The sequence below is a fragment of the Ammospiza caudacuta genome, chromosome 26 (assembly GCF_027887145.1).
Source record: "Ammospiza caudacuta isolate bAmmCau1 chromosome 26, bAmmCau1.pri, whole genome shotgun sequence".
In the NCBI taxonomy this organism is placed as follows: domain Eukaryota; kingdom Metazoa; phylum Chordata; class Aves; order Passeriformes; family Passerellidae; genus Ammospiza; species Ammospiza caudacuta.
The window spans coordinates 7453878-7468338 of NC_080618.1; the positions used below are offsets into that span (position 1 = coordinate 7453878).

At 50.1% G+C, this 14461-nt stretch overlaps 1 protein-coding gene across 1 annotated transcript in view; it reads right to left on the reverse strand.

Moving 5' to 3' along the window:
* Positions 1–14461, reverse strand: part of AAK1 (AP2 associated kinase 1) — a 54042-nt gene that overhangs the window by 24072 nt on the left and 15509 nt on the right. Inside the window, exons 3-10 of the mRNA XM_058820207.1 lie at positions 12465–12583; positions 10733–10841; positions 8507–8649; positions 5265–5386; positions 3828–3909; positions 2202–2334; positions 1077–1180; positions 78–157 (exon numbers count right to left, since the gene is read on the reverse strand). Coding sequence (XP_058676190.1) covers positions 78–157; positions 1077–1180; positions 2202–2334; positions 3828–3909; positions 5265–5386; positions 8507–8649; positions 10733–10841; positions 12465–12583 — 892 coding nt within the window. The remainder of the gene's footprint in view (positions 1–77; positions 158–1076; positions 1181–2201; positions 2335–3827; positions 3910–5264; positions 5387–8506; positions 8650–10732; positions 10842–12464; positions 12584–14461) is intronic.

A 14461-nucleotide genomic window follows, 5' to 3' on the forward strand; every position in this document is an offset into this window, starting at 1 on the left:
AAGCTGAATCCACCTTTGCTAATAACCAGCAGAGACAACAGGCAACAAAAGAGGGAGTAAAAAGCAGGTGGGGTTACCTGGCCTTTGGTTGACTCTTCTTTGCAGCAGCTTCACTTGCTTTAACTGGGTCTGGGAGTTTAGCAGGGATTGGAGAGTTCTGCAGAACCCAAAAATGCCCAATTTGGTATTTCGAGGGCAGAAAACAGAGTCAGAAATAATGTGCAAAAACATCACAATAAAACAGAGAGAACTGGGGATTCCCAAAGCAATTACTCCTCATGTGGACACACAACAAACACCACCACAAAAGGTTCATGTCATGGGGAGACAGGAGCTTGGGGGAGTCTTTACAAGGGAACAAAAGAGGGCTCAGCTTTTTGACCACTGAACATGGAATATGAACATAAAGCTCCACAGCACAAATTTTTAAAAGACATGTCATTTTTAAGACATTTCTATAAGACTGTCAGACGACAGTAGTGACAAAATCTATTAATGATGCTATAAAACCACAGGCATAATAGAACCCAAACTACCTCTTATTTATAAAGACCATAAATAAGCATGAGAGGGGGAAAACCCTAATTTCTATTTATGAAAAAACAACAAAATAAAATGTCTGTCACAGTGTCCGTAACAGTGTAAGAAAATAACTGTCCACTCAATTTCCCAGCTGAAGTCTCTGAAGACACACCAAGAAGGGGCAGATGGAGTTCCAATGCCAAGTCCCAGAACTGCTGCTCAAACCCAAGTGCAGGCCAAATTACACAGGCTATGATGAGAGTGCCTGGAAATCAAACTGCTTTCCCAAGCATGGCCTAGTTTTCCATGTTCACATGCACAAGACCTCTTGCTTGGCCTCACACTGGTGACTGGGTGAGGAGGTAAATCAGGGACAAACAGAATGAGAAACCCTGATTTCTAACCCAAAAAATCCAACCCAAACCGTGCTGTTACAAACAGGACCCTCCTGATGACAGGACTGGGGACCAACCAAGAGGACAGAGGAAAGTGCTCAGTGTCCATCAGCTGCCCCCAGCCCCTCCCAGAGCCCCCTCAGGCCTCCCCCTGCCCACCTGGACATTCTGCACTGGGCACTCCTTCTTGGCCAGCTTGAATGCAAAGTAGGAGACCTGATAAATGTCAGGTCTCTTATCAGGGTCTGGCTCGAGCATGTAGCCTGGAAGAGATGGAGAAGCAGAGATCAGAGCAGCAGCACACACAGAGGGCAGCACATCACTGATGCCACACAGGAATTTTCTGTGCTCAGGGTGGGCAGCCCTGGCAGAGGTGCCCACAGCAGCTGGGGCTGCCCCTGGAGCCCTGGCAGCGCCCAGGGCCAGGCTGGAATAACCTGGGACAGTGGCAGGTATCCCTGCTATGGCAGGGGTAGCACTGGGTGGGCTTTGAGCTCCCTCCCACCCACCCAACTCCACATTTGGTACAACCAGGAGCTAACAGAGCCCTGCCTCCTTCAGAACAGGGCAGCACACACAGCACAGACCAGGACACATCTCCCACCACAGCTGGGACCCCCAAAACTCTGGGGCAGGGAGGGGAAATGCTGCCTGGCCAGGGAACAGGAACAGCTCTGGGTGGGACTGGGCACTTTCAGGGGAAGCACAGGAAAAGGGTTGATCCTGGAGTGCCAGCAGGGCAGGGAGACAGGGCAGCCACTGCAGACAGCCCACAGCAGCAAGGAAAATACCAGCCTGCTCTGCAAACACATCCAGCTCTGTGTGACTCAAGACTGTGGCTAGGGAAAGGGAAAAAATCAAAAGCTGGGCTGGAAACAAGAGAGCTGCCCCAGCTTTGCCAAGAGTAGTGCATTGTACACTTAATTACACATTCACTCCAGTCAGTGGGATATTTATAAATCATTTCAGTTCTGTTTCCCAGTTCACAGGAGATGAATTCTTATCACTAGCCTAAGCCACTGTGGTCTTTTCAGTTCCTTATCCAAACAGATTTATTACAGCAGAAATACGTTTCTGCATAAACGGGCTGATTGTGCAGGGCTCACGGCAAACAGCTGTGTGTGCTCCTGCCCTTCCACCGGCTCACTCCGGCCTGGCCAGACTGAAATCTCTGTCATGATCACTCCCAAAGCAGTCCAAGGTCCCTTCAACCCCCCTGTGTGCAGGGAAGCCCCTGGAAAGGACAGAGCTCCTGGTCTGGGGCAGAGCCCTGCAGGCACTCACGGATGAGGCAGTGCATGTCCTGCGAGTGCCTCGAGTTGTCTGGGATGGTGAAGTTGCCATCACAAATGGCCACCTGGCTCTCCCCAAAGGGCAAGGTGAAGTAGCACAGCTTGTACAGCAAGCAGCCCAGGGCCTGCAGAGAGAGAACAGGGCAGGGATCACACGTGATGTTCATCACCACACGACCCTGAGGGTCACTGAACAGGCAAAGCCTCTCTGCCACGCTCTGGGAGGAAAGAGAAAAGCAACAGCACAAACAAATGGCAACCATCATCATTAATGCACCCACTGTGACAAAGAGAAACCCAAACTGTTTCCAAGATTAAGTCCAAACAACCTTTCAGCTGCTATAAATAAATGCCAGGGAAGTACAGCTCATTCTGCAGGCTGCCAGGTTCTGCCACCCTTCCCTCCACTGCCACGCTGCTTTTGGCACCAAGAGCCACCACCTATTGCAAAAGCAAACCGTTTTTGCACAAAGGGCTAATTATGAAACACTCCCACCACCTCAGAGCGGGGAGCAGGAAACATTTCCTCATCCTAAGAAACTCCTCATCAGCTCATCTCTCTTGCCACAGGATTTCACAATGAAATTGCAGGCTGGCTTAAACAACCTGGACAGGGTTTCAGGGGAAGGGAGGCTCCCAGCAGGACAAGCACTGGAACAGGCCTGGAAGCTGAGGCCCCACCACCAAACACTGCTCTGGACACGCTCCAGGTGTCACTGGAACCCAGCTCCTGCCATGCCAGGAACAGCAGAGCCTTTGGATCTCCCCTTCCCACCCTGCCCCAGGAGGGAGTGCAGATCCTGCTCCTGCTCTGGCTGCCTCGGGGCCCTGTCCTTTTCCCTGGCACACAGTGACCCTGCCCAGTGCAGGGCTGACCCCACAGACCTCTGGTTCAAGCTGCTCCCACCACCACAGGAGCTGCTCACTGAGGGGAATTCAGCAATTCTCCCTCTTGTAGATGCAGAACTACTGAACATAGATCAAAACTCTGTTTTTCTGCTTCTACCACGTTACCTCCTAGCTCAGGGCTCCAGAAAACACAAAAATGCTCTCAGTAAGCATCTTAAACACTTTTAAACACAGGTGATGAACTGCCACTCCAAACAGCACAGACTGTTTCTCACCTGTGTGCCCCCAAAGGAGAGCAGGTGAGCCAGGAATGGATCCCACCACAGCTGGATTCTGTTCCCACCATGAAGAAGGAGCATGGCAGGATTGCCCTGATCACCAGGAGACAGTGCAGAGTTTGGCCTTTGGCCAGTCTGGCACCTCAGCCCTGTGTTACACACATCAGCACGCTGCTGCTGCTGGGGCAGGGCCATTTCATCAGGTTCCCACTCAATTCTGAGCAGAACTTTGATTCCACACACCAACAACCTGGTGCCACAACACCCTGATTTATGATACAAAATCAGGTTTGCCCCACTGAGCCCTGGAGTTTGATCCATCTCTCAATTCAAAGCACACAGGAGGAGCACACATGTCTGCTGCAGCAGGAGCTCATCACACACCACCAGAGCAATTCTGCATTCAGGAACTGCCCAGGCTCCCAGAAAAGCAGGCCAGCCCTGTTTCCCTGCCCTGGCAGTGCAAGGATGCCCAGGGCTTCCATACTCACCCAAATGTCTGCTTTTGTAGTGATGAGTTTGCCACTGTACAGGTTCACCATCTCTGGGGCTCTGTAGGACAACGTTGTGTACCTGCAGGGGAAGGAGGGTCAGGGGTTCAAAGGGGGGATAAGCAGGTTTGTCACATTCCCAAACAACCCAAAATTCACTTTTCCCCTATTCATTACAAAGAAAGGGATGCTAAAGATTATCTATTGGAAAAATGTTTTAAGAGCATCACCTGCTACACACCTCAAACAGTGAAACACCCCTCAAAGTGCCCTGGGCAGCCAGAACAGTAACCACAGTCCTCTCTAAAGCACAGAATTAAATAACAACCACAGTCCTCTCTAAAGCACAGAATTAAATAACAACCACAGTCCTCTCTAAAGCACAGAATTCACCACAAAATGTGCAGTCATTTCAAGAACAGAACCATCCAAGGATTCAAAGCATTAACAAGGTCAGTAACCAAATGTCCTCTGCAATGCCCTCACTGCAGGGCTGTGCCCAGCTGTATCACAGAGATTGTAACTGGATATGTGGCTCCCAAAAATGAGATTTCCACACCAGGAGCCCTGCTCAGAGCCACTGTGGAAGGGATGGGTCACTGTGTGCCTCAAACCACAGTGAGAATCTGCCTCATCTTAACAGATCACAAAAACAGGAAAGCTGCAAACTGCTCCACAGATGATGAGGCTCCTCTCTCTGATGAGATTTCCTGCCAGCAGGTCTGTCATTGCTCCTGCTGCTCACCTGAGCACGGGAAAGCATTGCCAAAGGCAAAGGTTTTGTAGGCTTAGGTGTACAAGTAGGGCACTCCAGGGGACTGCAATGCTGGATTAGGAGCACTCTCAGAACTGCACTCAAACAAACCTAGGAAATCCAGGAGGTGTAGCTGAATCCCAGCAAAAAAGAGACATCTGTACCCATTTTAACTGGATTAGCAGGAGTGATGTTAGAACTTCAGCAAGGCCAAGGAGCTGGAGTGTGCTCCACCCCTGGCCCCGGGCTCCTGAACTGCAGGTGAACCCCTCTTACAAAGGGGCACCAGAGATGCTGCCAGGACAGCTGGCAGTGCTGGGGCAGGAGGAGGAGCTGGCACTGCCCAGATCGGCCCAGATCCGTGGGGATGGGACTGTGCCAGCCCAGCCTGGGGCTCAGAGAAGCCAAGGAGATGAAGGACAGACAGCCTGACCCTGCTCAGGACAGAGCAGGTCGCTGCCTCGCCGAGGAGGGGCTGCTGCTCTGCATTAATCTCAGCTCCAAAGCAATTACATCAAGCTCAGTTTGCTGTTTCACCTTCCCCTGGGCACTCACTCACCTGCAGCAGACGCTGCCATGCAGCACAGCCAATCTGCTGCACCAGGCTGAGCTAAACCACCCCAGCACGAGGGAAATCACCCTGAAAACACAAATACTGGGCTGGACAGGCACAGCACACTTACTTCTTGATCTCCTCCTCCACTGCATTCACCCCCTCTGTCTGGGGGTTCTGGAATTTGTTGGTAGCACTCCCAAAGTCACACAGGACGTAGTGGCCACGGTCATGCAGCAGGATGTTTTCAACCTGGAGCATCACAGACAGACACAGAATCACTCAGACAAAAGAATATTCAGGGTTTGGCTTTTTTTTTTTCAGATGAGTCAAGGTTTTAAGTGCCTGAAGACATATCAGACATCTCTGACACTGAAGTCTAAAAGTGACAGCAAAGAAAACAGGCATCAAAACTGTCACATCTCCTAAAATAGACATCAAATCATGGAGGCACAGCTGTAACACTGCCTTCCATGCTGCCAGCCCTCCCTTCTCCTCCTGCAAGCACATTTCCCTGCCTCTGTAAGGCTTCAGTGTCCCAGTGCCTTTGGAGCTGAAGGCTCCTGAGCCACTGTGGCCCTGCTCAGGCACCTGGACTGGGGACAGGAAATCCAAACTGCTCCACATTTACAGAGGCTGTAACTCCTCACAGTCCATGGGGCAGGCAAACAACACACACTTCCATGTTTATGAAATTAAAACACATCTCCAGGTCTTTGCCTGCATCTCAGCTGTCCCTGAGGGTCCCATTCAAAACAAACCTCAGCTCATGCTCACATTTATTCACCTGTTCTCAGAGTCTGCTGGGTGCCCACAGTCCCTGAACAGGGGCTGAGACCCCTTTCTTTCAAACATTATTTGGTACCTTCAATCAGGCAACAGAAACCAATAAAATCAGCAGAAACCTTCCCCTGTGCATTAACAAAACTCTACCTTGCACCCACCTAAGGAAATTGCCTGTTCCAACACTGACTGTAAATGTGTGAAACCCTGTGCTCAGATCTTGGCTTTGGCAGAGCATCCCTGTGTTCCAGCTCCTCATCTGTGCAGCAGCACTAACAGCATGTTCTCTGGAGGGAACACACCATTTTTCACGTCTTTATCTTCAATCAGTGTCAAACGCTCAGATACAACAACGAGATAAAACATGCTGCTCATAGAGCTCAAAATAAATAAAAAATCACCACATGAGCGTTTGCTAACAAAACCCTTTGGAAGCAGAGCTCCCCATCAAGGATGGTCTTTACAAGAAGGAAAGAAAAAGAAGGAGTCAGCGTTTTAAGCATCAGAAAATGCAGCCAAATTAGAGCAGCTGGGGGGGAGAAGGCTGGCTTGAACCCAAGGGTTAAACACGCCCCTTCCCCCTGTGCCATCCATCTGCTCTGAATAAAGCCTGCACACAGATGTTCTCCCCAGCACAGCAACGCTGGCCCTGCTATTCCCTGCTATTCCCTGCAAGCACTCCTCCAGCACTTCCCCAGGAGCCCTCCCCCTGTACCTGCCTGAGCAGGCTGATTCCTCATCAAACACCCTGGAAGGTTTGTCACACATCAGCACGGGACCATCCAGCAACCAGGTGTGATCAGCAAACGCCAGGAGAAGGAAAAAAAATAAACACAGCAAAAGGAATCGCTGCCACCACTGCCAGGCCAGAGAAACGTGGCTTTAAAAGGAGTATGAAGGTGTCTTCTTGTGGTGAAGCACTCAGAAAGTTGCGGCCCTGAGCACACCCAGGGGTGACACAGGATCCTCACTCCAGAAATGCTGGGTGAAGGTTGCTGTCCCCAGCTGCTGGTCACCTCCACCAGCTGGGGACTGTGCCAACAGGAGGCTGCTCTGCCCTGGGTTCATTCAAAATCAGAGCCAGGGCCAGTGAAGCTGCTCCAGCTGCACTTGTGTGAATGGCTGAGAGCTCATTCACAGCCTCCCTGCTGCTGGCAGCAACCTCCAGCTCCAGGGCAGCATCAAAGCGCTGGAAGGCAAAAAAGGGCTCCAGGCCCCAGCTGCCTGCAAACCAACACCTGCCCCTCTTCAGCAGGGTGATATTCACCCCAAGAAAACATCTACGTGTCCCTCCTGACACCCAGAACTTGTCCTGAACTTCTCTGGCCCTTCATCTCTCCTGGCTTTGCAACTGCCCCTTGACAGTGTTCCATTTTAACACAAATAAAATCAAAATATATATAAATATTAATTCTGTGTTAGTGCTTAGATCCCCAGAGGTCACCATGACACAAACAATACACTGCTCAAGCAGAAAACACATCTCCAAGCAGAGAAGAGCCAGCCCTGACTCTGGGCACAGCTTAGCCAGATCAGGCCTTGCAAAACCTGGTGGGCTGGACACCAAGAGCCCATTTCAGCTGCAACTCAGGCAAAAGCAACACCACAGATCAACTCACTAATGCAGCACAGATGTCCCAGATTTACTCCCCTATAACACACTGAGTTTGTTCTGTATGAACCCCCAGGGGCTCACCAGAAAGGTAAGGGCAGGGTTAATGTCAGCCGGGGAGGCTCCTGGTCCTCATCCTGCTTTCCTGACCTACACAAACTTTACAGCCTTAAATCCAGGACTGATGGTAAGAAATCACCCCTGGGAACAGACACAGAGCTGCTCCTGTATCCAAAGTGACTGAGAGTGGCACCACTGTCATTTCAGACATGCCACAGCATACCGAACCCCGGGGATGTTTTGCCCTGCTCTACCTGGCTCTCCTTGCTGCACGTGGCATGTAAAACAACGGCCAGTGGCACAAACAAACATCTGCGAGGGCTCTGAAAATAGAACCTGCCCCACAGAGCACATCTGAATTTCAAATGCACACAGCAGCCTCCTTCCTGGCTGGGTGTTTCATCCCAGCTCCCTGAGAGTAAAGGGAACATCCTTCTGTTTGCTGGGTTACAGGTGGGGGATTTTCCCCAAGCTGGCCCAGCTCTGCTCCCAGCTAAGCACACAGAATTAACAACACACTTTCATGGTCAGAGCTCCAGAGGCCACTTTCCAAAGCTCCTAAGGATTCCTGCCCCAAGGCCAACACTTCTGAAGCGCTCCTTTTAATCTGGAAACAATTCTGTGAGCTACCTTAAATAAAGCAGCGTTTCAGGCCACTGTGAATAATTCATCAGGTACATCCTGGCACGTGTGCAAGCCACAATTATTCACAAACATTTGTGTTTAAGTAGATCTATAGATGGCAAACATATGGTAGGCAGCAGCGAGAGGCTCATTTCTGTTTTTATCTCGCAGCAGAGAGGTGTGCTTGTGCCCACTTCCCCTCATTACCAGCAGCAGAAGCACGGCGTGGGCAGCTGGCAGACAGGCAGGAGGGTGCCAGCAGCTCCCTGCTGCAGCCCTGGGGCAGAGCTCACCTTCAGGTCCCTGTGGATGATGGGGGTCTTGCACTGGTGCAGCCTGGCCACGGCCTCGCAGGTGTCGCAGAAGATCTGCAGGACCTCGCTCTCGGTGAAGCCGCTCTGCAGGCGCTGGTTCATCAGGTTCACCACCTGCCCCCCTGCAGGACGCACAGGGAGGGGTGGGGTGTCAAACCACAGCAGGGACAGGGAGCTTGGATCATCCCAAACCACAGCAGGGACACTGAGGGGTGGGGTGACAAACCACAGCAGGGACAGGGAGCTTGGATCATCCCAAACCACAGCAGGGACACAGCTCTGACCATCCCAAACCACAGCAGAGACAGTGAGCCCTGACCATCCCAAACCACAGCAGGGACAGGGAGCTTGGATCATCCCAAACCACAGCAGGGACACAGCTCTGACCATCCCAAACCACAGCAGAGACAGTGAGCCCTGACCATCCCAAACCACAGCAGGGACAGTGAGCCCTGACCACCCCAAACCACAGCAGGGACAGGGAGCTCTGACCACCCCAAACCACAGCAGGGACACAGCTCTGACCATCCCAAACCACAGCAGGGACACAGCTCTGATCATCCCCAATCACAGCAGGACACCGAGCTCTGGACTAATTTTCTTTTTTTTTTTTTTCCAAATAGGACTTCTTTTGTCTGACTAGAGGAATAAAAGGCTGGATTTGGGGCACCCACAGTCCATGGATTAGTCTGCCTCACGTAAGCAAGAGGAGGGAGCAAGGGAGACACTCAGAAAACACACACAGTAAGTGGCTTGGCTGAAGCTGTTGACAGCAAAAAATTAAAAATCCATCTGTAACAAGGGAAACTCTGCACAAACAAAGACAAGTTTTCAGGAACGAGTCCTGGATTTGTCTCAGCTTTGGGGTTTTGTTGCTGTAAAGGCCTTTCCAAAACAATCCTGAGGGTTTTTTCTCCTCTAAATGCCCTAGACAGACAGAGAAAATCTCCTTTCTGAGGCTCTGGTGAAGCAGGACTGCATCATTCCACATCACAAGCACTGGAAAACTTTCGTGGTAGGAAAGAAAAGCTCAGTCTAATGAATACTACAGCTGTGAACATTTTACACCCAAAATGAATGCAGCTCTGCACACAAAGGCACTGATTTGGTTTGGAAACTGCCGGCCACAAAAGGAAAGTAACAAGGGAAAATCAGAGAGTAACAAGCATTGCAGGGGGAGGGCTGCAGGCAGAGCATCTGGCAAGAGCCACGTGAGAAAAGCCACCTCTCCGCAGATGGGAGGAAACTCCTCACAAAGATGGGTTTAATTCATCAGCCCAAAATGTGGGCGCTGCACTGGGGTGCCTGTGGAGAGCTCAGGTTTGTACCTCCCTCACGGTGGGCTCTGCACATGGGGCTGAGCAGGGATGTGCCAGCACTGCCAGGCCTGTGCTAACAACGGCCCGAAGCTTAAAGAGATATTGTGGGTGATTCCTTCAGCAAAACTGCCCCAGAAGTTCCTCCTCTCACCAGCAAACAAAGCAGCAAAGAGGACGTGGCAGAACAGCAGCCTGCATGGAGCCTGTTCACACACATCTACAGGTGTGAAAATGCTACCATGCTTTTGAGTTCAAAGCCAGACAGGCCCAAAAATACCCATTTCCATCAGCTGCCACCACCCAAACCAGTCACAGGCTCCTGAAGTCACCTGGCCAAAATATTATTTTTGCTGAACGCTCTTCTGCGAGAAGACAGAATTTGAGGCCAGCACATGCATCATGTTCCAAACACCACATCCAGCCACAAAGATCAAAGCTTTGGGACAGATGGAACAGCCTGTCTGGCTACAGACAGCCAAGCAAAAAGGTCAGAGGTAAGAGGAACGCTTTTTGGCCTCGCATTATCCATGTCCTGCTTCTTCCAGAACAATCCTAGCCAGGCTGATGAGGAACAAAGCTTGCAATGAGATTAAAGTGAAGAAAAATTACATTCCTGGCTGCTTTAAGAGGAGCCACTTCTTGTGTGGAGCATCCTAAAGACAACAGCAAGATGTATTTGAGGGTTCTCCTTCACAGCAGAGGGGTACAGGACCACCCTGGGCAGCAGCAAAGATGGCACCAATCCCACTGGCAGAGCCAACACAGCCCTAGCCCTGGTTTGCTCAGCTCAGAACAGCTTAGGGACAGCTCTGGCTCCAAAGGAAGATGTGCGAGGTCCCTGCAGGCACAGAAGGACAAACCCCACTCCGTGCCCAGCCCCACTCACCCCGGCAGAAGTCCATGAGGATCAGCACCTCCCACACGTCCCCACTGCTGACTGAGTTGATGCTGGAGTCGATGTAGCCCACAATGTTCTTGTGGCCAGACAGATCCCGCTGCAAGACAGACAAATTCACACGTGGAACAGCCAAATGTACACATGGACCAGCCATATTCACACGTGGAACAGCCAAATGTACACATGGACCAGCCACATTCACTCGTGGAACAGCCAAATGTACACATGGACCAGCCACATTCACACGTGGAACAGCCAAATGTACACATGGACCAGCCACATCCACACAAGGAACAGCCAAATGTACACATGGACCAGCCACATTCACACGTGGAACAGCCAAATGTACACATGGGACAGCCACATTCACACGTGGAACAGCCAAATGTACACATGGACCAGCCACATTCACACGTGGAACAGCCAAATGTACACGTGGACCAGCCACATTCACACGTGGAACAGCCAAATGTACACGTGGACCAGCCACATTCACACGAGGAACAGCCAAATGTACACATGGACCAGCCACATTCACACGAGGAACAGCCAAATGTACACATGGGACAGCCACATTCACACGTGGAACAGCCACATTCAGGACCAGCCCCATCCACACATGGACCAGCCAAAATCCCACCATGGACCAGCCACATTCAGGACCAGCCCCATCCACACCATGGACCCTCCTCATCCTCACTTTCCACGAGCCATCATTCCAAAGGCAAAGACAAGAGAAAGCAGCAGCAATGAAACCCCAGTAAACAAGCTTTGATGTGAGATCTAATCTCACATTTCCCCACACAGCCCAAAGCTTCCCTGCACTATCACAAACTACAGCAGCTCGCTTAAAAGGTATTAACCTCGTTTAAAGCTACTGCAGGAATCACACACAGAATTGCTACAGGTAGGAGTTTCTGACATCCACCCCAAACCTGTGCCTCGTGCGGTAAATTCACAAAATGAGGATTTTATATTTCCTTCCCCACCTGGCAGCTGCTCTAAATACTCATCAGTATCTTTGAATACAACTTCAAAAGTGGCACTTCCACGTTTACCACGCTGCAAACAAGATTAGGCAAATCTATTTGGATCATCTCCATTTTGTCTTTGTTTAGGGAAGCTAAGTTTGAAACAGCTATTAAAAATAGCTATCCCATCATCTAAATCCTTGTGTCCAATAATCTGGAGAAATATCCCAGAGCTTATTACAAATACTTTACATTTCAAAAGCCCTGGCAGCAGCTACCCCACAAATACAGTTTTAATCTACCAACCTCAGTGATGCAGAGATAACCTTCATCCCAACCCAGGATTAGAAGATGCTGTGATACAGATTTATCTCAGGATGGAGGTCTGCCATTCATGCACTGATTGCAGTTCAGAGATATCAGAATCACCAGCCTTTTCTCATCAGGTTTAAAAGGCTGAAGTCTTGAGATCCCAACTGAAGATTGTGGGACTGAATTCCAACATCCCCAGCCATGCTCACATCTTCTGCCCTTCCTTTTCCCATTAAGCCACGCAGTTCTCCCCTCCTTTTCCTGGAATTCCCTGGTTTATTCAGATTTTCCTTGTCCACTGGACAGGAACTTTAGAAACAGTTCAGTACCAGATTTTCACACACTCCAGAGGCCAGGATTTCCACACAAAAGCCATTTTTACTAGGAAAAGGCAGGGTTTGTGACCTGACGGCACAGAGCCCAGAGCAGGCACTCACCATGATCTGGATCTCCCTCTTGCAGACCTGCAGGTCGTACTCATTATTGACATACATCCTCTTCAGGGCACACTTCACCCCATTGCTCGTCCTCACCAGGAACACGATTGCAAAGCCACCTGTGGAGGACACAAAATCGCCTGCTCATTAACCAAAACCCCCTTTGTTCCCAGCCCTGTCCCTGCCAGGGGAGTGCAGCAGGGACAGGCACAGGGGGACACGGAGCAGCTCCTACTGTGGAAATGCTCCTTCCCTGCCCCTCTCCCAGCTCTGCCTGCACACTTTTCTCCAGGAACTCACAGGGATCCAAGGGGGAAATCTTCAATTAATGGCCACGAAGTTAACACCTAACATCTCCATAAAAACAAGCAATTACACCAGTTCCTGGTCCTGCCAGACAGTCCCTCATTGCTCCATTAATTCCCATTATGAAGAAGAAAGCTGAAGGACAGCAATGCTGCCTTGGACAGAAATCAGAGCTACAGATCACCCACTGAACCACCAAAGGCCTAAACTTAAAAGGCTCTGCAACTTTGAAGCATTTAAGTTACATTACAAAGCTGATTTGTGCAAGAAGCAAAAGAAACATCTCCCACATGCAGTTTGATGTTAATGCTTTTAAATCAGGACAGAAGAACAAGGGAAAAACCCACAATTCATTCTGTGGTCATTGCTATTAGTAAAGTCAGGATTCCCAGGATAAATGGACTTGTTTCAGATGAAGGCCTTTCACACAGTTCCATGGATGGGTTTGTGCTCATGGTTATTCAGCACTTGCATGGGCTGCCCCCACCCCATGATGCCACACTTGGGTGAAATTTACTGACCAGGAAAGAATGAAAAAGAGCAAATAACCAGACAACACTGCTGTGTGTAATGTACAATTCTCCCTGGTCGTTTTCAATGGTTTTTATGACATTACAGCTCCTCTTCCACCTCGACACAGGAGTTACACACACAGGTACCTCACTGCCAGCACGGGGCTCAGCAGGAACCTCTCCTGGCAGCCCGAGCCCAGTTTTACACACCACAGCCACAGAACCAGAGCAGGCTTTCCCAGGAAACCCCACTGACTTCCAGCAGCAGCCCCAGAAAGATGGGACAGAAAGAAGAAACAAACAAAACAAAAAACCACTCCTCCTCCCTTCCCCCCCCACAAGAAATATAAGCATCATCAAGACTCCAATTAAAGGTGTTGAAAACTGCAGCCAGGCTGCAGAATGGACGCTCAAAGTGAGGAGAGTGTGCCATGGCCCTGGGATGAAGCAGCCACAGCTGCTCCAGCCCCCTCCAGCTCTGGAGGGGCCTCTGTGCACAGCGCTCGATTCAGACCCAAAAATAACCCTGACTCTCCCTGAAGCTGCTGCAAGTTGAGCATCTCAAATTACAACTCATTTCTAAGGGCTTCTGAACCCACAGCAGCAGCCTCATTGTTCTCCCCAGCCACGTTTGTCTCGTTTCTGGAGAGCAAACCTGCACATCCCGCTGTGAATCTTCAGCCCAAAGGGCGCCTGTGGAAAAGAGCAACACAGCACTGCACTGGCTTTTCTTCCCCCTCTTATACCCCACAATGGAGCCAGGAAGAAATAAGGGACCATAACCAACACAATTTCCCCAAACCCTACTTTGCTAACAGCCTGTATTTTTCACAATCATTGGAGAGATCAGGTTTGGAATCCTTTTTTTTTTTTTTTTTTAATTTCAGTACAGTATTTCCATGGATCTCAGAAAAATACTAGAGGGAAAAAAAAGAAAAAAAAAAATAAAAAAATAAAAAAACCCAAAAAATACCACAAAAACCCAAAGAATTGTTTTTTTCAAAGTTTATTACAGTCCCAATTTTGGTTTTGGTAATAACAACACTTTTGGGTTTCCCTGCCCCTCAAAGTGAGCTGCTCCACCCCAGGGCTCAGTTCCCTTTTCCCAGCTCTGGCCAGCAGGACAGGGCATCTCTGTTTACAGTGCTGTGCTCAGCAGAAAGAAACACGAGCTGAGCA